We start from the raw sequence: 26,286 nt of genomic DNA, 5'->3' as shown, positions 1-26,286 counted from the left end.
CAAATGTCCTTACCTTTTGTGAAAAGTTTAGATATATGTTCATGTTTAGCTGTCCACATTTTATTAACTAAATATGATTAGGATCTGTCAGCATATGGTGTAATCGTGACTCGAAACTCTTCATCTATGCAGCTATTCATGTAGAATGGAAAACAAAATAAATTAAAAAAAAAGAATGCAGTCAACCAGTTGGGTTTCTTGGCGGTCGTACTTTTGAAACACCATCAAAACACAATTTTACAAGTTTCCTGTTTCCTCGTACTGAACTCACCTCTTTCACCAGGACTATAGATTGGCTTGTCAGTCTGAATGAAAACATAAGCAGACTGGAAGGAGACTAAAACAACCTTCTCCAGTACTTGGTTGGGGAACTCTGCTTGGAGGTAAACATACTGCTTTATGTTGGAATCCATCCTGAAGTCTTTAACAGGGATCTGAGAATAAAGAGACAGTCAACTAAGAGATGAAAGTGCAGACTATAAAATCTGTAAAACACGTTGTCTGGAGCCTTTCCAGACTCCAGAAAACCGATGGGCAAAGGTTTGTCTAGTTCTTTTTATACAGTCTATGATTCAAGCAGAAACTTTCCATTAAACAGAGACATATCAGCGCTGCAACTACAGGCCAGTACCGTTGTCACCAAGAGTACCATGTCCCGCAGCTCACCTTCATCTCTGTTATTATCGCTCTAGTATTAACAGCATTAACTGAAAATTACCAGCTGTTCAGATTCTGTCAAAACCGACAAGTAGTAAACAAGTAGTAAAAGCAAAGTGGATATCACCATGGCCATCAACTCCGGAAACCGAGAAAGTTTTTCACTTTTACGTTTTTTTAAACAGGAATTAACATTTCATGTTGTAATAAATAAAATAATCAGCAAATGCTAATGAAATGATTAAATAATATGACTAGTGGTTCTCAGAACAAGAATTTTAAAATGTCACTGAAATTCAATTGAACATTTGTTTTCATGACGCATGTTTTAATTTCTTAAATATTTTTACAACTTTGACTGCGCTTAAAGCTAAATGTGAAGACATGGAGGGGAGGCAGCGGCGGTGTAATATTAGGACTAGAAAATTTCTGGAAATTTTGATATGGGCATGCCCTACCGCCCATTCGAGCCCTCTCGCTGCTTTGGTTTGGGGCTGTAGTGGTTGTGTTCGGGGTGGTTCTATGTCAGTTTGAGGTGTTTACGGTTGTATTGCATTCATTCCTGTGCTCCCAATAGTTAAAAATGGGGTGCGCTTTTTGGCGTCTAGCGCCCCCCACGGTGACACTTTTGACTGAAAAAAGTAATGCCCATCGAGGCAACATGGAGACGCATTTAACGATGTATGCCATGCATGGGTGCACGTTCTGGTTCAGGCTATGTTAACGGATAGGGGTTTGTTTTCACCATGGTAACAAAAAACCCATCCGAATGAATGGGGCCATTTGGCCTGGATGTTGACAAAAGATTTCCTTAAATCACAGCTTCATGAAATTTGAATATGTTGAAGTCCACAGCGTGCCGAGTCTGGGAACCTTTGTATGATGTCTCTACGATAATCTGTTGCCTAGCAACAAGCGTCCAAAGTCAAATGGAAATTTAAAAAAAAATGAAAGGTCAATATCGCAAAAATTGTAATAATTGGCATAATGAGCTTGTACGGTCCGTTAGTGCCAATCGGGCCGAGTGTCTGAAAGTTTGAACGATGTCTCTACGATAAAGTTCGACCGAGCAATAAGCATCCGAATTTTCGCCTTTTTTTTTGCTTTATGGCATCTAGCGTTGCCACGGTAACACTTTTGACTGAGAAAAGTAATGCCCATCGAGGCACGATGGAGACGCATCCAACGATGTATGCCATGCATGGGTGCACGTTCCGGTTCGGGCAGCATTAACAGATTGTTTATTCACATGGTCCCCCATACAAATGCATTGTTTTTTGTTGCCATGGTAACAAGCCCCATAGGATAGAATGGGACAATTTGGCTTTAATATCTCAAAAGCTGTAAACGACAGCGTAATGAGACCTCAGTATGGTGTAGTCCACATGAAGCTGAGTCTTTTAACGTTGGAACCAAGTCTCTGCGATACCGTGTTGCCGCGCAACAAGTATCCGAAGTTCCGTTAGCATCAAAATCAACAAAGTGGAATATCTCAAAAACCGTAATAGCAAGCTTGACGAGACTAAAATATGTTACAGTACAAAGCGTCACGGGTTGGTCAATGTTGTAATGATGTCTGTACGATAAACCGTTGCCTAGCAACAAGCGTCCAAAATTAAAGTGATTTTTTTTTTAAATTGAAAGTTAAATATCGCAAAAACCGTAATAACTAGCCTGATGAAGTTGTATGGTCCTTTAAAGACTATCGGGCCGAGTGTTTCAAAGTTTGAACAATGTCTCTACGATAAAGTTCGGCAGAGTAATAAGCGCGGGAATTTTCGCCTTTTTTTTTGCTTTTTGGCAACTAGCGTTGCCACGGTAACCCCTATTACGGAGAAAAGTAATGCCCATCGAGGCAAGATGGAGACGCATCCAACGATGTATGTCATGCATGGGTGCACGTTGCGGTTCGGGCCGCATTAACGGACGAAAAAAAGTGCGGAATAAGAATAATAATAATAATAACTAGAAAATTTCTGGAAATTTTGATATGGGCATGCCCTACTGCCCATTCGTCCCCTCTCGCTGCTTTGGTTTGGGGCTGTAGTGGTTGTGTTCGGGGTGGTTCTATGTCAGTTTGAGGTGTTTTTACGCTTGTATTTCATTCATTCCTGTGCTCCCAATAGTTATTAATGGGGCGCGCTTTTTGGCATCTAGCGTTGCCACGGTAACGCTTTTGACTGAGAATAGTAATGCCCATCGAGGCAAGATGGAGACGCATCTAACGATGTACGCCGTGCACGGGTGCATGTTCCGGTTCAGGCTACGTTAACGGATAGGTTTTTTTTTTCACCATGGTACAAAATCCCAACCTGAATGAATGGGGCCTTTTGGCCTGGATTTTACATTAAAGCTTCCTTAAATCACAGCTTCATGAAATTGGAATATGTTGAAGATCACAGCTTGCCGAGTCGGGGAACATTTGTATCATGTCTCTACGATAATCTGTTGCCTAGCAACAAGCATCCAAAGTCAAACGGAAATTAAAAAAAAAAAGAAAGGTCAATATCGCAAAAACTTTAAAAGTTGGCATAATGAGGTTCTAGGGTCCGTTAGTGCCAATCAGGCCGAGTGTTTGAAAGTTTGAACGATGTCTCTACGATAAAGTCTGGCCGAGCAATAAGCGTCTGAATTTTCGCCTTTTTTTTTGCTTTTTGGCATCTAGCGTTGCCACGGTAACACTTTTGACTGAGAAAAGTAATGCCCATTGAGGCACGATGGAGACGCATCCAACGATATATGCCATGCATGGGTGCACATTGCGGTCCGAGCAGCATTAGGTTTTTGTTGCCATGGTAACAAGCCCCATAGGATAGAATGGGACAATTTAGCTTCAATATCTCCAAAGCTGTAAACGACAGCGTAATGAGACCTCAGTATGGTGTAGTCCACATCAAGCTGAGTCTTTTAACGTTGGAACCAAGTCTCTACGATACTGCGTTGCCGCGCAACAAGCATCCGAAGTTCCGTTAGCATCAAAATGAGAAGAGTGAAATATCTCAAAAACCGTAATAGCTAGCATGACGAGACTAAAATATGTTGCAGTACAAAGCGTCCCGGGTTGGTCAATGTTGTAATGATGTCTGTACGATAAACCGTTGCCTAGCAACAAGCGTCCAAAATAAAAGTGTTTTTTTTTTTAAATTGAAAGTTAAATATCGCAAAAACCGTAATAACTAGCATGATGAAGTTGTATGGTCCTTTAAAGACTATCGGGCCGAGTGTTTCAAAGTTTGAACGATGTCTCTACGATAAAGTTCGGCCGAGCAATAAGCGTGGGAATTTTCGCCTTTTTTTTTGCTTTTTTGCAACTAGCGTTGCCACGGTAACCCCTATTACGGAGAAAAGTAATGCCCATCGAATCACGATGGAGACGCATCCAACGACGTATGCCATGCATGGGTGCACGTTGCGGTTCGGGCCGTATTAACGGACGAAAAAAAGTGCGGAATAAGAATAATAATAACTAGAAAATTTCAGGAAATTTTGATATGGGCATGCCCTACCGCCCATTCGTCCCCTCTCGCTGCTTTGGTTTGGGGCTGTAGTGTTTGTGTTTGGGGTGGTTCTATGTCAGTTTGAGGTGTTTTTACGCTCGTATTTCATTCATTCCTGTGCTCCCAATAGTTATTAATGGGGTGCGCTTTTTGGCGTCTAGCGTTGCCACGGTAACGCTTTTGACTGAGAATAGTAATGCCCATCGAGGCAAGATGGAGACGCATCTAACGATGTATGCCGTGCATGGGTGCATGTTCCGGTTCAGGCTACGTTAACGGATAGGTTTTTTTTTTTCACCATGGTACAAAACCCCATCCGAATGAATGGGACCATTTGGCCTGGATTTTGACATAACATTTCCTTAAATCCCAGCTTCATGAAATTTGAGTATGTTGAAGTCCACAGCGTGCCGAGTCAGGGGACATTTGTACGATGTCTCTACGATAATCTGTTGCCTAGCAACAAGCGTCCAAATTCAAACAGAAATTAAAAAAAAAATGAAAGGTCAATATCACGAAAACTGTAATAATTAGCATAATGAGGTTGTAGGGTCCGTTAGTGCCAATCGGGCCGAGTCTTTGAAAGTTTCAACTATGTCTCTACGATAAAGTTCGGCCGAGCAATAAGCGTCCGAATTTTTGCCTTTTTTTTTGCTTTTTGGCATCTAGCGTTGCCACGGTAACACTTTTTACTGAGAAAAGTAATGCCCATCGAGGCAAGATGGAGACGCATCCAACGATGTATGCCATGTATGGGTGCATGTTCCGGTTCAGGCTATGTTAACGGATAGGTTTTTTTTTCACCATGGTAAAAAACTCCATCCGAATGAATGGGGCCATGTGGCCTGGATTTTGACATAAAATTTCCTTAAATCCCAGCTTCATGAAATTTGAGTATGTTGAAGTCCACAGCGTGCCGAGTCGGGAAACATTTGTACGATGTCTCTACGATAACCTGTTGCCTAGCAACAAGCGTCCAAAGTCAAACGGGAAAAAAAAAAAAAATGAAAGGTCAATATCACAAAAACTGTAATACTTGGCATAATAAGGTTGTACGGTCGGTTAGGGACAATCGGGCTGAGTGTTTGAAAGTTCGAACGATGTCTCTACGATAAAGTTCAGCCGAGCAATAAGCGTGGGAATTTTCGCCTTTTTTTTTGCTTTTTGGCAACTAGCGTTGCCACGGTAACCCCTATTACTGAGAAAAGTAATGCCCATCGAGGCATGATGGAGACGCATCCAACGATGTATGCCATGCATGGGTGCACGTTCCGGTTCGGGCCGCATTAACGGACGAAAAAAAGTGCGGAATAATAAGAAAAGGGAAACCTTTTCTAGATACTAATATATCGCCTTCATTTTCATGTTTTTCCTCGTTTTTCCGGCCGTGTTTTAGTTTTTGGGGATTTTTTTTTTCCACATCCGAGCGGGGTCATGCTGTACACCCGCTGGTGCGCAGTGGGACTTTTGCGACTTTAGCTTGTTAGCAAAATGCTAGCAACATTGCCCTTTGGGCCATTCTGGACGATTGCAATATGGTCATGCCACTACTTGGCATGCCCATAACTAGAAAATTTCTGGAAATTTTGATATGGGCATGCCCTACCGCCCATTCGTCCCCTCTCGCTGCTTTGGTTTGGGGCTGTAGTGGTTGTGTTTAGGGTGGTTCTATGTCAGTTTGAGGTGTTTTTACGCTTGTATTTCATTCATTCCTGTGCTCCCAATAGTTATTAATGGGGCGCGCTTTTTGGCATCTAGCGTTGCCACGGTAATGCTTTTGACTGAGAATAGTAATGCCCGTCGAGGCAAGATGGAGACGCATCTAACGATGTATGCCGTGCATGGGTGCATGTTCCGGTTCAGGCTACGTTAACGGATAGGTTTTTTTTTTCACCGTGGTACAAAACCCCATCCGAATGAATGGGGCCATTTGGCCTGGATTTTGACATAAAATTTCCTTAAATCCCAGCTTCATGAAATTTAAGTATGTTGAAGTCCACAGCGTGCCGAGTCAGGGGACATTTGTACGATGTCTCTACGATAACCTGTTGCCTAGCAACAAGCGTCCAAATTCAAACGGAAATTTAAAAAAAACCTGAAAGGTCAATATCGCAAAAACTGTAATACTTGGCATAATGAGCTTGTACGTACCGTTAGGGACAATCGGGCCGAGTGTTTAAAAGTTTGAACGATGTCTCTACGACAAAGTTCGATCGAGCAATAAGCGTCTGAATTTTCGCCTTTTTTTTTGCTTTATGGCATCTAGCGTTGCCACGGTAACACTTTTGACTGAGAAAAGTAATGCCCATCGAGGCACGATGGAGACGCATCCAACGATGTATGCCATGCATGGGTGCACGTTCCGGTTCAGGCAGCATTAACAGATTGTTTATTCACATGCTCCCCCATACAAATGCATTGTTTTTTGTTGCCATGGTAACAAGCCCCATAGGATAGAATGGGACAATTTGGCTTCAATATCTCAAAAGATGTAAACGACAGCGTAATGAGCCCTCAGTATGTTGTAGTCCACATCAAACTGAGTATTTTAACGTTGAATCAAAGTCTCTGCGATACCGCGTTGCCGCGCAACAAGCATCCGAAGTTCCGTTAGCATCAAAATGAACAATGTGGAATATCTCAAAAACCGTAATAGCAAGCATGACGAGACTAAAATATGTTGCAGTACAAAGCGTCCCGGGTTTGTCAATGTTGTAATGATGTCTGTACGATAAACCGTTGCCTAGCAACAAGCGTCCAAAATAAAATTGATTTTTTTTTTTAATTGAAAGTTAAATATCGCAAAAACCGTGATAAGTAGCATGATGAAGTTTTATGGTCCTTTAGTGACTATCGGGCCGAGTGTTTGAAAGTTTGAACGATGTCTCTACGATAAAGTTCGGCCGAGCAATAAGCGTGGGAATTTTCGCCTTTTTTTTTGCTTTTTGGCAACTAGCGTTGCCACGGTAACCCCTATTACGGAGAAAAGTAATGCCCATCGAATCACGATGGAGACGCATCCAACGATGTATGCCATGTATGGGTGCACGTTGCGGTTCGGGCCGTATTAACGGACGAAAAAAAGTGCGGAATAAGAATAATAATAATAATAACTAGAAAATTTCTGGAAATTTTGATATGGGCATGCCCTACTGCCCATTCGTCCCCTCTCGCCGCTTTGGTTTAGGGCTGTAGTGTTTGTGTTCGGGGCGGTTCTATGTCAGTTTGAGGTGTTTACGGTTGTATTGCATTCATTCCTGTGCTCCCAATAGCTATTAATGGGGCGCGCTTTTTGCCGTCTAGCGTCCCCACTGTAACGCTTTTGACTGAGAAAAGTAATGCCCATCGAGGCACGATGGAGAAGCATCTAACGGTGTATGCCGTGCATGGGTGCACGTTCCGGTTCAGACTACGTTAACGGATAGGGTTTTTTTCCACCGTGGTAAAAAAAAACCATCCGAATGAATGGGGCCGTTTGGCATGGATTTTACATTAAAGCTTCCTTAAATCACAGCTTCATGAAATTGGAATATGTTGAAGATCACAGCTTGCCGAGTCGGGGAACATTTGTATCATGTCTCTACCATAATCTGTTGCCTAGCAACAAGCATCCAAAGTCAAACGGAAATTTAAAAAAAAAAGAAAGGTCAATATCGCAAAAACTTTGAAAGTTGGCATAATGAGGTTCTAGGGTCCGTTAGTGCCAATCAGGCCGAGTGTTTGAAAGTTTGAACGATGTCTCTACGATAAAGTCCGGCCGAGCAATAAGCGTCTGAATTTTCGCCTTTTTTTTTGCTTTTTGGCATCTAGCGTTGCCACGGTAACACTTTTGACTGAGAAAAGTAATGCCCATTGAGGCACGATGGAGACGCATCCAACGATATATGCCATGCATGGGTGCACATTGCGGTCCGAGCAGCATTAGGTTTTTGTTGCCATGGTAACAAGCCCCATAGGATAGAATGGGACAATTTAGCTTCAATATCTCCAAAGCTGTAAACGACAGCGTAATGAGACCCCAGTATGGTGTAGTCCACATCAAGCTGAGTCTTTTAACGTTGGAACCAAGTCTCTACGATACTGCGTTGCCGCGCAACAAGCATCCGAAGTTCCGTTAGCATCAAAATGAACAATGTGGAATATCTCAAAAACCGTAATAGCAAGCATGACGAGACTAAAATATGTTGCAGTACAAAGCGTCCCGGGTTTGTCAATGTTGTAATGATGTCTGTACGATAAACCGTTGCCTAGCAACAAGCGTCCAAAATAAAATAGATTTTTTTTTTAAATTGAAAGTTAAATATCGCAAAAACCGTAATAAGTAGCATGATGAAGTTTTATGGTCCTTTAGGGACAATCGGGCCGAGTGTTTGAAAGTTTGAACGATGTCTCTACGATAAAGTTCGGCCGAGCAATAAGCGTGGGAATTTTTGCCTTTTTTTTTGCTTTTTGGCAACTAGCGTTGCCACGGTAACCCCTATTACGGAGAAAAGTAATGCCCATCGAATCACGATGGAGACGCATCCAACGATGTATGCCATGCATGGGTGCACGTTGCGGTTCGGGCCGTATTAACGGACGAAAAAAAGTGCGGAATAAGAATAATAATAACTAGAAAATTTCTGGAAATTTTGATATGGGCATGCCCTACCGCCCATTCGTCCCCTCTCGCTGCTTTGGTTTGGGGCTGTAGTGTTTGTGTTCGGGGTGGTTCTATGTCAGTTTGAGGTGTTTTTACGCTTGTATTTCATTCATTCCTGTTCTCCCAATAGTTATTAATGGGGCGCGCTTTTTGGCATCTAGCGTTGCCACGGTAACGCTTTTGACTGAGAATAGTAATGCTCATCGAGGCAAGATGGAGACGCATGTAACGATGTATGCCGTGCATGGGTGCACGTTCTGGTTGAGGCTATGTTAACGGATAGGTTTTGTTTTTCACCATGGTACAAAACCCCATCCGAATGAATGGGGCCATTTGGCCTGGATTTTGACATAAAATTTCCTTAAATCCCAGCTTCATGAAATTTGAGTATGTTGAAGTCCACAGCGTGCCGAGTCAGGGGACATTTGTACGATGTCTCTACGATAACCTGTTGCCTAGCAACAAGCGTCCAAATTCCAAAAGAAATAAAAAAAAAAATGAAAGGCCAATATCGCAAAAACTGTAATAATTAGCATAATGAGGTTGTACGTAGCGTTAGGGACAATCGGGCCGAGTGTTTGAAAGTTTGAACGATGTCTCTACGATAAAGTTCGACCGAGCAATAAGCGTCTGAATTTTTGCCTTTTTTTTTGCTTTTGGCATCTAGCGTTGCCACGGTAACACTTTTGACTGAGAAAAGTAATGCCCATCGAGGCACGATGGAGACGCATCCAACGATGTATGCCATGCATGGGTGCACGTTCCGGTTCGGGCAGCATTAACAGATTGGTTATTCACATGGTCCCCCATACAAATGCATTGGTTTTTGTTGCCATGGTAACAAGCCCCATAGGATAGAATGGGACAATTTGGCTTTAATATCTCAAAAGCTGTAAACGACAGCGTAATGAGACCTCAGTATGTTGTAGTCCACATGAAGCTGAGTCTTTTAACGTTGGAACCAAGTCTCTGCGATACCGCGTTGCCGCGCAACAAGCATCCGAAGTTCCGTTAGCATCAAAATGAACAATGTGGAATATCTCAAAAACCGTAATAGCAAGCATGACGAGACTAAAATATGTTGTAGTACAAAGCGTCCCGGGTTGGTCAATGTTGTAATGATGTCTGTACGATAAACCGTTGCCTAGCAACAAGCGTCCAAAATAAAAGTGATTTTTTTTTTAAATTGAAAGTTAAATATCGCAAAAACCGTAATAACTAGCATGATGAAGTTGTATGGTCCTTTAAAGACTATCGGGCCGAGTGTTTCAAAGTTTGAACGATGTCTCTACGATAAAGTTTGGCCGAGCAATAAGCGCGGGAATTTTCGCCTTTTTTTTTGCTTTTTGGCATCTAGCGTTGCCACGGTAACCCCTATTATTGAGAAAAGTAATACCCATCGAATCACGATGGAGACGCATCCAACGATGTATGCCATGCATGGGTGCACGTTGCGGTTCGGGCCGTATTAACGGACAAAAAAAAGTGCGGAATAATAAGAATAATAACTAGAAAATTTCTGGAAATTTTGATATGGGCATGCCCTACTGCCCATTCGTCCCCTCTCGCTGCTTTGGTTTAGGGCTGTAGTGTTTGTGTTCGGGGCGGTTCTATGTCAGTTTGAGGTGTTTACGGTTGTATTGCATTCATTCCTGTGCTCCCAATAGCTATTAATGGGGCGCGCTTTTTGCCGTCTAGCGTCCCCACTGTAACGCTTTTGACTGAGAAAAGTAATGCCCATCGAGGCACGATGGAGAAGCATCTAACGGTGTATGCCGTGCATGGGTGCACGTTCCGGTTCAGACTACGTTAACGGATAGGGTTTTTTTCCACCGTGGTAAAAAAAAAACATCCGAATGAATGGGGCCGTTTGGCATGGATTTTACATTAAAGCTTCCTTAAATCACAGCTTCATGAAATTGGAATATGTTGAAGATCACAGCTTGCCGAGTCGGGGAACATTTGTATCATGTCTCTACCATAATCTGTTGCCTAGCAACAAGCATCCAAAGTCAAACGGAAATTTAAAAAAAAAAGAAAGGTCAATATCGCAAAAACTTTGAAAGTTGGCATAATGAGGTTCTAGGGTCCGTTAGTGCCAATCAGGCCGAGTGTTTGAAAGTTTGAACGATGTCTCTACGATAAAGTCCGGCCGAGCAATAAGCGTCTGAATTTTCGCCTTTTTTTTTGCTTTTTGGCATCTAGCGTTGCCACGGTAACACTTTTGACTGAGAAAAGTAATGCCCATTGAGGCACGATGGAGACGCATCCAACGATATATGCCATGCATGGGTGCACATTGCGGTCCGAGCAGCATTAGGTTTTTGTTGCCATGGTAACAAGCCCCATAGGATAGAATGGGACAATTTAGCTTCAATATCTCCAAAGCTGTAAACGACAGCGTAATGAGACCTCAGTATGGTGTAGTCCACATCAAGCTGAGTCTTTTAACGTTGGAACCAAGTCTCTACGATACTGCGTTGCCGCGCAACAAGCATCCGAAGTTCCGTTAGCATCAAAATGAACAATGTGGAATATCTCAAAAACCGTAATAGCAAGCATGACGAGACTAAAATATGTTGCAGTACAAAGCGTCCCGGGTTTGTCAATGTTGTAATGATGTCTGTACGATAAACCGTTGCCTAGCAACAAGCGTCCAAAATAAAATAGATTTTTTTTTAAAATTGAAAGTTAAATATCGCAAAAACCGTAATAAGTAGCATGATGAAGTTTTATGGTCCTTTAGGGACAATCGGGCCGAGTGTTTGAAAGTTTGAACGATGTCTCTACGATAAAGTTCGGCCGAGCAATAAGCGTGGGAATTTTTGCCTTTTTTTTTGCTTTTTGGCAACTAGCGTTGCCACGGTAACCCCTATTACGGAGAAAAGTAATGCCCATCGAATCACGATGGAGACGCATCCAACGATGTATGCCATGCATGGGTGCACGTTGCGGTTCGGGCCGTATTAACGGACGAAAAAAAGTGCGGAATAAGAATAATAATAACTAGAAAATTTCATGAAATTTTGATATGGGCATGCCCTACCGCCCATTCGACCCCTCTTGCTGCTTTGGTTTGGGGCTGTAGTGGTTGTGTTTGGGGTGGTTCTATGTTAGTTTGAGGTGTTTACGGTTGTATTGCATTCATTCCTGTGCTCCCAATAGTTAAAAATGGGGCGCGCTTTTTGGCGTCTAGCGCCCCCCACGGTGACACTTTTGACTGAAAAAAGTAATGCCCATCGAGGCAACATGGAGACGCATCTAACGATGTATGCCATGCATGGGTGCACGTTGCGGTTCAGGCTACATGATAGACAATGACAATGGATAGGTTTTTTTTTCACCGTGGTAAAAAATCCCATCCGAATGAATGGGGCCATTTGGCATGGATTTTGACATAAAATTTCCTTAAATCCCAGCTTCATGAAATTTGAATATGTTGACGGCCACAGCGTGCCAAGTCGGGGAACATTTGTACGATGTCTCTACGATAATCTGTCGCCTAGCAACAAGCGTCCAAAGTCAAATGGAAATTTTAAAAAAAAATGAAAGGTCAATATCGCAAAAATTTTAATAATTGGCATAATGAGCTTGTACGGCCCGTTAGTGCCAATCGGGCCGAGTGTTTGAAAGTTTGAACGATGTCTCTACGATAAAGTTCGACCGAGCAATAAGCGTCTGAATTTTTGCCTTTTTTTTTGCTTTATGGCATCTAGCGTTGCCACGGTAACACTTTTGACTGAGAAAAGTAATGCCCATCGAGGCACGATGGAGACGCATCCAACGATATATGCCATGCATGGGTGCACATTCTGGTTCGGGCAGCATTAACAGATTGTTTATTCACATGGTCCCCCATACAAATGCATTGGTTTTTGTTGCCATGGTAACAAGCCCCATAGGATAGAATGGGACAATTTGGCTTTAATATCTCAAAAGCTGTAAACGACAGCGTAATGAGACCTCAGTATGTTGTAGTCCACATGAAGCTGAGTCTTTTAACATTGGAACCAAGTCTCTGCGATACCGCGTTGCCGCGCAACAAGCATCCGAAGTTCCGTTAGCATCAAAATGAACAATGTGGAATATCTCAAAAACCGTAATAGCAAGCATGACGAGACTAAAATATGTTGCAGTACAAAGCGTCCCGGGTTGGTCAATGTTGTAATGATGTCTGTACGATAAACCGTTGCCTAGCAACAAGCGTCCAAAATAAAAGTGATTTTTTTTTTAAATTGAAAGTTAAATATCGCAAAAACCGTAATAACTAGCATGATGAAGTTGTATGGTCCTTTAAAGACTATCGGGCCGAGTGTTTCAAAGTTTGAACGATGTCTCTACGATAAAGTTCGGCCGAGCAATAAGCGCGGGAATTTTCGCCTTTTTTTTTGCTTTTTGGCATCTAGCGTTGCCACGGTAACCCCTATTACTGAGAAAAGTAATACCCATCGAATCACGATGGAGACGCATCCAACGATGTATGGCATGCATGGGTGCACGTTGCGGTTCGGGCCGCATTAACGGACGAAAAAAAGTGCGGAATAAGAATAATAAGAAAAGGGAAACCTTTTCTGTATACCAATATATCGCCTTCATTTTCATGTTTTTCCTCATTTTTTCGGGCGTGTTTTAGTTTTTGGGGAATTTTTTTTTCCACATCCGAGCGGGGTCATGCTGTACACCCGCTGGTGTGACGTGGGACTTTTGCGACTTTAGCTTGTTAGCAAAATGCTAGCAACATTGCCCTTTGGGCCATTCTGGACGATTGCAATATGGTCATGCCATTACTTGGCATGCCCATAATAATAAGAAAAGGGAAACCTTTTCTGGGTACTAATTTACGCCTTCATTTTCATGTTTTTCCTCATTTTTTCGGCCGTGTTTTACTTTTTGGGGATTTTTTTTTTCCACATCAGTGCGGGGTCATGCTGTACACCCGCTGGTACGCAGTGGGACTTTTGCGACTTTAGCATGCTAGCAGCATTGCCCTTTGGGCCATTCTGGACGATTGCAATATGGTCATGCCACTACTTGGCATGCCCATAATAAGAAAAGGGAAACCTTTTCTGGGTACTAATTTACGCCTTCATTTTCATGTTTTTCCTCATTTTTTCGGCCGTGTTTTACTTTTTGGGGATTTTTTTTTTCCACATCAGTGCGGGGTCATGCTGTACACCCGCTGGTGCGCAGTGGGACTTTTGCGACTTTAGCATGCTAGCAGCATTGCCCTTTGGGCCATTCTGGACGATTGCAATATGGTCATGCCACTACTTGGCATGCCCATAACTAGAAAATTTCATGAAATTTTGATATGGGCATGCCCTACCGCCCATTCGTCCCCTCTCGCTGCTTTGGTTTGGGGCTGTAGTGGTTGTGTTCGGGGTGGTTCTATGTCAGTTTGAGGTGTTTTTACGCTTGTATTTCATTCATTCCTGTGCTCCCAATAGTTATTAATGGGGCGCGCTTTTTGGCATCTAGCGTTGCCACGGTAACGCTTTTGACTGAGAATAGTAATGCCCATCGAGGCAAGATGGAGACGCATCTAACGATGTACGCCGTGCATGGGTGCATGTTCCGGTTCAGGCTACGTTAACGGATAGGTTTTTTTTTTCACCATGGTACAAAATCCCAACCTGAATGAATGGGGCCTTTTGGCCTGGATTTTGACATAAAATTTCCTTAAATCCCAGCTTCATGAAATTTGAGTATGTTGAAGTCCACAGCGTGCCGAGTCGAGAAACATTTGTACGATGTCTCTACGATAACCTGTTACCTAGCAACAAGCGTCCAAAGTCAAACGGAAATTAACAAAAAAAAAGAAAGGTCAATATCGCAAAAACTTTAAAAATTGGCATAATGAGGTTCTAGGGTCCGTATGTGCCAATCAGGCCGAGTGTTTGAAAGTTTGAACGATGTCTCTACGATAAAGTCCGGCCGAGCAATAAGCGTCTGAATTTTCGCCTTTTTTTTTGCTTTTTTGCATCTAGCGTTGCCACGGTAACACTTTTGACTGAAAAAAGTAATGCACATTAAGGCACGATGGAGACGCATCCAACGATATATCCCATGCATGGGTGCACGTTCTGGTTCGGGCAGCATTAACAGATTGTTTATTCACATGGTCCCCCATACAAATGCATTGGTTTTTGTTGCCATGGTATCAAGCCCCATAGGATAGAATGGGACAATTTGGCTTCAATATCTCAAAAGCTGTAAACGACAGCGTAATGAGACCTCAGTATGTTGTAGTCCACATCAAGCTGAGTCTTTTAACGTTGGAACCAAGTCTCTACGAAACCGCGTTGCCGCGCAACAAGCATCCGAAGTTCCGTTAGCATCAAAATGAACAATGTGGAATATCTCAAAAACCATGATAGCAAGCATGACGAGACTAAAATATGTTGCAGTACAAAGCGTCCCGGGTTTGTCAATGTTGTAATGATGTCTGTACGATAAACCGTTGCCTAGCAACAAACGTCCAAAATAAAAGGGATTTTTTTTTTAAATTGAAAGTTAAATATCGCAAAAACCGTAATAACTAGAATGATGAAGTTGTAGGGTCCTTTAAAGACTCTCGGGCCGAGTGTTTCAAAGTTTGAACGATGTTTCTACGATAATGTTCGGCCGAGCAATGAGCGCGGGAATTTTCGCCTTTTTTTTTGCTTTTTGGCAACTAGCGTTGCCACGGTAACCCCTATTACTGAGAAAAGTAATACCCATCGAATCACGATGGAGACGCATCCAACGATGTATGCCATGCATGGGTGCACGTTGCGGTTCGGGCCGTATTAACGGACGAAAAAAAGTGCGGAATAATAAGAATAACTAGAAAATTTCAGGAAATTTTGATATGGGCATGCCCTACCGCCCATTCGTCCCCTCTCGCTGCTTTGGTTTGGGGCTGTAGTGTTTGTGTTTGGGGTGGTTCTATGTCAGTTTGAGGTGTTTTTACGCTCGTATTTCATTCATTCCTGTGCTCCCAATAGTTATTAATGGGGTGCGCTTTTTGGCGTCTAGCGTTGCCACGGTAACGCTTTTGACTGAGAATAGTAATGCCCATCGAGGCAAGATGGAGACGCATCTAACGATGTATGCCGTGCATGGGTGCATGTTCCGGTTCAGGCTACGTTAACGGATAGGTTTTTTTTTTTCACCATGGTACAAAACCCCATCCGAATGAATGGGACCATTTGGCCTGGATTTTGACATAACATTTCCTTAAATCCCAGCTTCATGAAATTTGAGTATGTTGAAGTCCACAGCGTGCCGAGTCAGGGGACATTTGTACGATGTCTCTACGATAATCTGTTGCCTAGCAACAAGCGTCCAAATTCAAACAGAAATTAAAAAAAAAATGAAAGGTCAATATCACGAAAACTGTAATAATTAGCATAATGAGGTTGTAGGGTCCGTTAGTGCCAATCGGGCCGAGTCTTTGAAAGTTTCAACTATGTCTCTACGATAAAGTTCGGCCGAGCAATAAGCGTCCGAATTTTTGCCTTTTTTTTTGCTTTTTGGCATCTAGCGTTGCCACGGTAACACTTTTTACTGAGAAAAGTAATGCCCATCGAGGCAAGATGGAGACGCATCCAACGATGTATGCCATGTATGGGTGCATGTTCCGGTTCAGGCTATGTTAACGGATAGGTTTTTTTTTCACCATGGTAAAAAACTCCATCCGAATGAATGGGGCCATGTGGCCTGGATTTTGACATAAAATTTCCTTAAATCCCAGCTTCATGAAATTTGAGTATGTTGAAGTCCACAGCGTGCCGAGTCGGGAAACATTTGTACGATGTCTCTACGATAACCTGTTGCCTAGCAACAAGCGTCCAAAGTCAAACGGGAAAAAAAAAAAAAATGAAAGGTCAATATCACAAAAACTGTAATACTTGGCATAATAAGGTTGTACGGTCGGTTAGGGACAATCGGGCTGAGTGTTTGAAAGTTCGAACGATGTCTCTACGATAAAGTTCAGCCGAGCAATAAGCGTGGGAATTTTCGCCTTTTTTTTTGCTTTTTGGCAACTAGCGTTGCCACGGTAACCCCTATTACTGAGAAAAGTAATGCCCATCGAGGCATGATGGAGACGCATCCAACGATGTATGCCATGCATGGGTGCACGTTCCGGTTCGGGCCGCATTAACGGACGAAAAAAAGTGCGGAATAATAAGAAAAGGGAAACCTTTTCTAGATACTAATATATCGCCTTCATTTTCATGTTTTTCCTCGTTTTTCCGGCCGTGTTTTAGTTTTTGGGGATTTTTTTTTTCCACATCCGAGCGGGGTCATGCTGTACACCCGCTGGTGCGCAGTGGGACTTTTGCGACTTTAGCTTGTTAGCAAAATGCTAGCAACATTGCCCTTTGGGCCATTCTGGACGATTGCAATATGGTCATGCCACTACTTGGCATGCCCATAATAAGAAAAGGGAAACTTTTCTGTATACCAATATATCGCCTTCATTTTCATGTTTTTCCTCATTTTTTCGGGCGTGTTTTAGTTTTTGGGGATTTTTTTTTTCCACATCAGTGCGGGGTCATGCTGTACACCCGCTGGTGTGACGTGGGACTTTTGCGACTTTAGCTTGTTAGCAAAATGCTAGCAACATTGCCCTTTGGGCCATTCTGGACGATTGCAATATGGTCATGCCATTACTTGGCATGCCCATAATAATAAGAAAAGGGAAACCTTTTCTGGGTACTAATTTACGCCTTCATTTTCATGTTTTTCCTCATTTTTTCGGCCGTGTTTTACTTTTTGGGGATTTTTTTTTTCCACATCAGTGCGGGGTCATGCTGTACACCCGCTGGTACGCAGTGGGACTTTTGCGACTTTAGCATGTTAGCGAAACGCTAGCAGCATTGCCCTTTGGCCCATTCTGGACGATTGCAATATGGTCATGCCACTACTTGGCATGCCCATAATAATAAGAAAAGGGAAACCTTTCTAGATACTAATTTAACGCCTTCATTTTTCAGGTTTTCTCGGCCGTGTTTCATTTTTTGGGGATTTTTTTTTTCCACAACAGAGCGGGGTCATGCTTTACACCCGCTGGTGTGACGTGGGACCTTTGCGACTTTAGCATGTTAGCGAAACGCTAGCAACATTGCCTTTTGGGCCATTCTGGACGATTGCAATATGGTCATGCCACTACTTGGCATGCCCATAATAATTGGAGTTCCAGAGGCTGATGGGTCCTGCTCCGCCGCTGCGGTCTCATCGCTGCTTAAAGAGACGTTACAGCTGGATAGAGACGTGCTTGTGGACCGCTCGCACAGAAGTTTGGCTACAAGGCAGGACGGGAGGACGCGCGCCATCATCGCCAAGCTCCACTATGACCGGGACTGCGCCGAGGTATTGAGCCGGGCGCGCGCCATGGCGCGCGACCGAAAGCCGCTCACATTCAACGGGCAGAGGATCAATATATTTCCCGACTTCACTACAAGCGTCGCCAAGGCCCGTGCTGCGTTTACGGAGGTGAGGAAACTGCTGCACGGCTGCCAAGGAGTCCGGTTTGGCATCCTGTTCCCGGCGCGTCTCCGGATTACGCACGGCGGAGTGCAGAAGGATTTCACTGACGCAGCGGAAGCCTTGTCTTACGTCAAGGAGAAAATTGCCCGATGAGTCTGACGTTGCTGTGAAACAGGATTACACTGAACGCTTCTGGATTTTTTTTGTTGCCTTTTTTTCTCCTTTTCCTCCTCGGCAGCCTGCCTCAGCGGACACCAAATTATTGACTATTAATATTATTTCCTGAACTAAGTGGAGGTATGTTCTTTGCCTAATCTTCAGTGTCTGCTACTGTTACTGTTCAATATTTGGAGACACAGGCTGTATGCGTCAGTGATAATTTCTTAATCAAAGGCAAAACTTGGATTGCTGGATAATATATTTTGGTTAGCTATTTACATACTACTCTCTTTTTTTTTCTTTCTCTATTGCCACTGCTATGCTGTCAGTGTCTTAGGAAAAATAGTGGTGGGTTCCACTGGTGTTTTCATTGTATTGATGAAACACCCAGCATTTTACAAATTTGTTTCTGATAAGACAATGTGTGGTTATTTCAGTTTATTTTGGTATATAGCAGGGTTTTTGATATGTGTGATTTCATACGTGCTATTTGAATTATCCTAGTTTAAGGAAGGTCCAGTGGGAGCTTTTGAGTGCTTAGCTCTCTAAAGTTCCCCAACACAAACACTTTGATGTGTGGATTTGTTTTGGTAGGGTATTTTGCTCACCTCGTTCTAGGTGTTATGGGTGGGGAGGGGGGGTTTAACCAGACTTTTTCATTTGTGGGATTGCCAGATATCTATTGTTTTTTTTTACTTGCTTTTAAGTTGTGGTCTTTAAAATGTCAGCTCCTAATTTCAACCTCTAGTCAACCAACATGAGTAGCATTTCCACTCCCAGCGGGCTCGATGGCTGTGTGGTCAACTTTGTAAGTTGGAATGTTAAATCGCTAAATCATCCGGTAAAGCGTAAAAGGATATTTACACATCTAAAACAGCTCAAAATAAATATTGCATTTCTCCAGGAGACTCACTTGCGCACATCTGATCATTTTCGACTGAAGGGAGCCTGGGCGGGGCAGATATACCATTCCAATTTTCAGTCTAGGGCCAGGGGGGCTGCAATATTGATTGACTCAAACACCCCTTTCACAATGACGAGTGTAGAGGCTGACTCTGCTGGGCGATATATTGTTGTAGTGGGACTGCTTTATGCGTTTCCTGTTATTCTAGTAAACATTTACGCGCCAAACTGGGACAATCCCATGTTTTTTTCTAATTTATTCTCCAGACTGCCAAACATGACAACGCATCATCTCATTCTCGGGGGTGACATGAACTGTACACTTTCCCCTACCTTAGACCGTAGCTCACGCAATATTTCGTCCATGTCCAAGTCCGCTCGTTCTATCCAGCTATTTCTCGACTCATACGGTGTTTCCGATGTGTGGCGATTCCGTAATCCTACTGCCAGGGAATATTCTTTCTATTCCCCTGTTCATAAGACCTACTCGCGTATTGACAATTTTTTTCTTGATAATAGGCTTCTCCCCCTTGTTTCAAAGTGCAACTACGGTGCGATTGTTATTTCAGATCATGGTCCTTTGACTCTGTCAGTACGTATTCCCAACACTCAGTCTATTTACCGCCCTTGGAGATTAAATTCATTGCTCTTATCAGAGGAAGCTTTTAACAATTTTATTGCATCTGAGATTACGTCGTTTATTGATATCAATCGAACTCCGGGAATGTCTTTTTTAACTATTTGGGAATCACTGAAGGCATATTTACGTGGACAGGTTATTTCATATTGTGCAAATAAGAAAAAAGTGAACAATACTCGCCTGAAAGAGCTGGCAGATGAGATTTTGGATCTGGATAGGTTATTTAGTCAATCTTCATCACCTGACACTATGAAGAGGCGCTTATTACTCCAAGCTGAGTTTGATCTCTTATCAACACAACAGGCAGAATACCTCATCTCTAAATCCCGACATGGCTGCTATGAACATGGAGAAAAGGCAGGACGGATACTCGCTCACCAGCTGCGCCAAAGAACAGCCTACCAGACCATCCCTGAAATTAATGATCAGTATGGTGCTAAAACCACGGACAGTCTGAAAATAAATTCTTGCTTTCAAAATTTTTATCAGTTGTTATATACGCCAGATTCCTCTGCAAGCCCCTCTGAACTTGATGACTTTTTTAACCCTTTACGTATTCCATCTATAGATCAGGAGATGGCTGATGGCCTGGAGGGAGACCTCTCGGCCGCGGAGATAGCGTCTGCAATTAGCTCTATGCAAACTGGCAAATCTCCGGGCCCAGATGGTTTTCCGACAGACTTCTATAAGAAATTCTCCACCCAGCTTTCGCCCTTGTTACTGTTAGTTTTCAGAGAATCATTAGCGTCGGAGTTCCTCCCTCCAACGATGCGTCAGGCTGTTATCTCATTGTTACTGAAAAAGGACAAAAACCCTCTAGAATGCAGCTCATTCCGTCCAATTTCCCTTATTAATACAGATGCTAAAATTCTTGCTAAGGTGCTGGCGCGCCGCTTGGAAGTGGTTCTTCCCTCCATTATATCACCTGACCAAACTGGTTTTATTAAGAACCGCTATTCTTTTTTTAATGTTAGGCGTCTTCTAAATGTCCTTTATGGCCCCTCTCCACCCGGAACTCCAGAGATAGTGCTTTCACTTGACGCTGAGAAAGCTTTTGACCGGATCGGGTGGGGTTATCTTTTCACTACGCTGAGGAAATTTGGGTTTGGGCCTAAGTTTGTATCATGGATAAAAATGTTGTATACATCCCCCATGGCTGCTGTACGCACTAACAATAACCTGTCCTCCTACTTTGAGCTCCAACGAGGCACAAGACAAGGCTGCCCTCTGTCGCCCCTCCTGTTTGCAGTTGCAATGGAACCGCTTGCTCTTGCTCTGAGACAGAATACTGATATCAAGGGTATTCAGCGTGCTGGACTGGAACACAAAGTTTCGCTTTATGCGGACGATATGTTACTGTACATTTCGCAACCACTTTCCAGCCTCCCCAAATTAATGGTTCTACTTAAAGAATTCGGCCAAATATCTGGTTACAAAGTAAATTTTCAGAAGAGCGAGTTAATGCCAATTGGTACTAGTCAGATAGCTTTGGATTCATTCCCATTCCGAATTAGCCTTAAGAAATTCAAATATCTTGGAATTTGGATCACCCACAATCATAAAGATTTATACACTGCAAATTATCAGCCTCTTCTGTCTAACCTTAGTAGTGATATTGAGCGTTGGGATCCCTTGCCTCTCTCCTTAGGTGGTAGAATTAATACCGTGAAGATGACTGTATTGCCCAAATTTTTATATGTCTTCCAGTGCCTTCCTATTTTTTTGACAAAATCTTTCTTCTCCAAACTGAACAATTATATTTCGACTTTTATCTGGCATAAAAAACCACCTCGAATTAAGAGAAGTGTGTTGCAGAGAGCTCGTACAATGGGGGGCATGGCTCTCCCAAACTTTATGTGTTATTATTGGGCTGCTAACATTAGAGCCATGTTGTACTGGGTGAACAGTGACATCACGGCCCCTGCGTGGACGGTCCTGGAGGGAGCCTCAGTTAGAACTACCTCTCTGTCAGCCTTGTTGTGTGCCAAATTGCCATTCGCGCAGCCTCTCTCTCACTTCACCTCTAACCCAGTTATTATACACTCAATTAAGATTTGGAATCAATTTAGAAGGTCCTTCTCCCTTAAAGACATACCGCAAGCTGCACCGATCGCAAAAAATCATATGTTTACCCCATCAGTGATTGATGATTCTTTTGATGTTTGGTGTAGAAGAGGTTTGATCTCACTGTCTGATCTCTACACAAATGGCACTTTTTCCTCTTTTGAGCAGTTGGTGCAGAAGTACAATATCCCCAGATCACATTTCTATAGGTATCTGCAGCTTCGGAACTTTGTAACCTCAAACTCAGGTTGCTTCCCAATGTCCCCTCCCGATTCTCTGTTAGATACAGTTTTTACTTGGAAATCAACCACAAAGCGGGCTATCAGTCTGATTTATGATCACCTCAACACCCACAATCAGACAGCTTTAAACTTCCTTAGAGGTAGGTGGGAGACTGACTTTGATGAGGCAATCCCAGAAGGAACCTGGCAGAGAATAATTAAGAAGATTTTTTCGTCCTCCATATGTCTAAGATATGCTGTAATCCAGTTCAAAATTGTTCACCGTTTACACTGGTCTAAGGTCAAGCTCTCAAGGATCAATGCTGACATAGATCCCACATGTGATAGATGCAGCCGGGCCCCTGCTACTCTTCTGCACATGTTTTGGACTTGTCCTAAACTTTTTTCATTTTGGCAGAACATTTTTGAGACTTTTTCTACAATATGTGGGAAGACAATCCTGCCGTCACCATATATTGCTCTGTTTGGCGTGGCTCCTGTGGACTCTCCTTTACTTATGCAGCGGGAAACCAACATGATGGCCTTTTGTTCCCTCCTGGCTAGGAGACTGATTTTGTTTAAATGGAAAGACTCTGCCCCACCATCATCTAATCACTGGATAAGGGAAGTCATGGCTCATCTCAAACTGGAAAAGATCAGGTACACTGTTCGGGGATCCACTGAGACATTTTATAGGATCTGGCAGCCTTTCCTGAACTTTGTGGAGGGTATGGATGCTGATAATATAATGTAAGAGTCTTCATTCATTTTCATTTGTGTTGGCCCTGTGTCTGATGGTTATCTGGCAATATGTTATTTAATTTCCTTTTTTTTTTTTTGTCTGGTTTTTGGGGGTTATTTTTCTTGTTTTTGTTTCTCTTTTCTGTTTGACTGTACAGTCCTGTTTTAATGATAAAAAACTAATAAAAAGACTTTGATCAAAAAAATATATTTTTACAACTTAAAAAATAGTTATGTTCACTTTCTCCCATAATGCTTCTTTCTAGAAATGATAAACAGTAGCTCTGTAGCAAATGATAGAAAAATGGCTTAATTTTCACGAACATCCCTTTTGATCCATTTCAACAGCTCCTCTTTTCAGTTTACCTGTATTTTATCAATTCTACTTTTGTTTCTTCCACCGTTCACAGGCCTCTGCTTTATTAAGCTGATTTAGCAATCTGAGTAAACCATGAGTTTATGGACTTTAATTAAATCACTGCAAAAGTTAGAACTGTCTATGAGAATTATGTAATTTTATTTATATCTATATTTCGTTGTGCAATACTTTTACATGTAGAATAAAAGTACTTATGGACATAAGAAACAGAAATATCTAGCAAATTTGAACCAAAATTCCATTTTAGCTCCACAAGGACAGTTTGAGAACCTTTTTCTTTCTTTCTTTCTTTCTAATTTTATATTCATTTTTTTCCTGTGAAATTTGTGGTGTGAGGGTCCAGTTATTTCTTCAGCATATCCTCCAGTCAGGAAGCTTAATTTTCACTCATTTTTACTTGTTCAGTAGAATAAAATGATATCCATGTATAAGAAAAAGAAATCATATTCTTATATCATCATCAATCATATTCTTATCAAACTAAACCAACTCTGATGCAGCGTTCTCCTACAGACGAGTTAGTGGGTAGGAAAGTAAACAAAGCAAAGTCCAGGCAGAGATCAAAGTGTATATGAACAAATAAAAAAAACAACACACACTTTGGATAGGGCACCAAACTATCACAGGTCTTCAGGGGAGACGGACTGCCATGTCTGCCCGCACTCCTACCCACGATTTACAATCCCAGTAAACCCATCATCGATCAATTGGAGTACTGAAGAAAGTATGTGCAGGTACTGGGAGAGGTTCATAAAGAAAAAGCCGCAGCTGACATCTGAACTAAAGCTGAAAATTGACAGCACCAACCACTTAGCACCAATTCCATCACAATTAATCACACACACTGTAAAATACAATATATTTACATTAGAACACTTGAGATTACTTACCAAACAGGAGAGTTGGAGTATTTTTTAAAAGCATTAGTAAGTGTTAAAAATTATTGTTAAGTATGTTACCGTTATTCTTGCAAACTCCTGGTAATTGTTGGCTCTGGTCAGGGTCACAAATGTGGATGCCAACATTTTGCTTTTGGTTGGAAAATTCATCAAACTGATTTGAACATTTATGTCATCTTGACGGACACAGTCTTGAATTTCTACAAAGATGTTTTCTGCTGCTCCCACTCGGAGCAGGTTCGGGGCAGACATCACCTCGCTGGAGGGAGAAAACATGACAACGTTTACAGCAGCGCTGCTCACAGAACTACACTTTCATGAACGATGTTCCATACTTGGACCAAAGGTAAAACATTATGCTTTAAATCTGTTTCATTTCAATTTTGATTCACAGGAAACACGTTTAAACAACATATAAAAAAGACCATAGACATGGGATACGTTTTTTTTGTTTACATCTTTACGGTTGCCTTGTGAAGCTAAATCTGGGCTTCAATTATTTGAACCAAAGTTAAATATAAACATGTCAATAAACTGTTCAACAGGACCAAGTACTTAAATCCTAAACTATTGTCATGATTCACCACCTGCATAAAACAACCCAAAACATTTTGAGGACGGTGTTTGAGTTGAACTGCTAATACAGACAGATAAAAAAAGGGAAATTGCACCAACCATGAAAGCATCTTGTTTGAGGTAAAATAAATAAATAAATAAAAAGAGCTCAGACTTCACTTGTTCTGACCACTTTTATCATTTTTCTGTACTCTGTTCTGGTCTGTTGTAACTCCTTTCAGAGCAAGCTCAAAACACAATGTCATTTTACTGGCATTTAAGAAACCGAGGCAATTTGACCTGTGTGAAATAAAAGTTCAACTCAACGTTACACTTTTAAAACTCAGAAATCAATCTGTATCTGTAACTTGCAACTAGAAAAGCTATTTAAAAGTTGCTCTAATGCAATAAATCATCTACTATACTTTTTTGTTTGAACTTTTAAAGATTTTTCTATTGATATTTCTTTATTTTGATAGCATAAAACTGGCCTGCTACAATTTCAATAATTCCATTTCCACAAGTATACATGAGCAGATCCCCCTGGACCGCTAATTCCTGTTGATTCATGAAGGTAAAAGCTGAATTTATTTTTGCAGCTTCTGAAATGGACCTCGTTTTGAACTAGTTCTGTTTCAGTTGGTAATGATTATTCTTATAATTCTCTGCTATTTGTTCATTATTGAACATTATTGTTTGGTTTGGAGAGAAAAACTATTATAAAAAAATTTGCAATGCCAATACAAGTGCTTTAAACAGTTATTAACTGATGAAGTGATCAAAGAGTTTAACACAATGTACTGCATCTGAACTGGTGGTTAAGACTATGCACCATTATATTTTATAAGATTTTAATGTTTTGGGCTTAAATGTCAATAAATTACAGCTATTTCCTTCAGATTTGTGGTGTTGTAGAGGTAAAAACTAGCATACACATAACAGAAAAACTTCAACAAAAAGATCAGAGTTTGTGGTTCACTTGAGGAAAGTGGAAATTCTGTCCAACATTAATCTTGTTGAAAAAAAAAGTGTAAAAGTAACAAAAGTGTACTTACAGCGGCGATCCACCAGCCACAGAAATTAAAGAGTAAAACGTCAGAAAAGCTGAGCAAAAAAAAGGCCTCCAGCACATCCTCCCACCAGATCCCATATCTGCTGAGTGTGGACTCTGACTGTGTGACACTCGTTTATCAACTTGTAGTATCTTGCCCCTCCTGCACCTTCTGTCTCATCCAGTCAGAGGGCAAGATCACATTTGATTTAATTAGTTTCAAAAAATAGTCAGAGTCCGTTCATTTTATTTTCTTGCTGTAAACATGTAACTACTGTTCATCGTTGATTTTCAACAGGGCAGTGTTGAGTGATCTTTACTTTAATCATGCTTACTTCCATTCAAAATATAATTGATTTGAAATATTCTTCTCATCAGTTAAGTTTAGATCATGTACTTTAAGT

The 26,286-nt window shown here is 41.9% G+C and overlaps 1 protein-coding gene across 9 annotated transcripts in view; it reads right to left on the bottom strand.

Moving 5' to 3' along the window:
- Nucleotides 1-25,976, bottom strand: part of LOC133443690 (complement C3-like) — a 65,966-nt gene extending 39,990 nt beyond the window's left edge. For 6 of the 9 annotated variants that reach the window (XR_009782684.1, XM_061720834.1, XM_061720850.1 and 3 more), the window contains exons 1-3: nucleotides 25,887-25,976; nucleotides 24,337-24,535; nucleotides 272-434 (exon numbers count right to left, since the gene is read on the bottom strand). Coding sequence is in view for 8 of the 9 variants with exons in the window: in XM_061720834.1 (XP_061576818.1) it covers nucleotides 272-434; nucleotides 24,337-24,535; nucleotides 25,887-25,963 (439 nt within the window). In the remaining variant the exon portion in view is untranslated. Of the gene's footprint in view, nucleotides 1-13; nucleotides 129-271; nucleotides 917-23,976; nucleotides 24,285-24,336; nucleotides 24,536-25,886 lie in introns of those variants that run through there. The other 3 variants (XM_061720885.1, XM_061720902.1, XM_061720893.1) reach the window with 3 other exon arrangements.
- Nucleotides 25,977-26,286: the final 310 nt, after the last annotated feature.

The sequence above is a fragment of the Cololabis saira genome, chromosome 1 (assembly GCF_033807715.1).
Source record: "Cololabis saira isolate AMF1-May2022 chromosome 1, fColSai1.1, whole genome shotgun sequence".
Lineage (NCBI taxonomy): Eukaryota > Metazoa > Chordata > Actinopteri > Beloniformes > Belonidae > Cololabis > Cololabis saira.
This window is presented reverse-complemented; position numbering and strand designations above follow the sequence as displayed.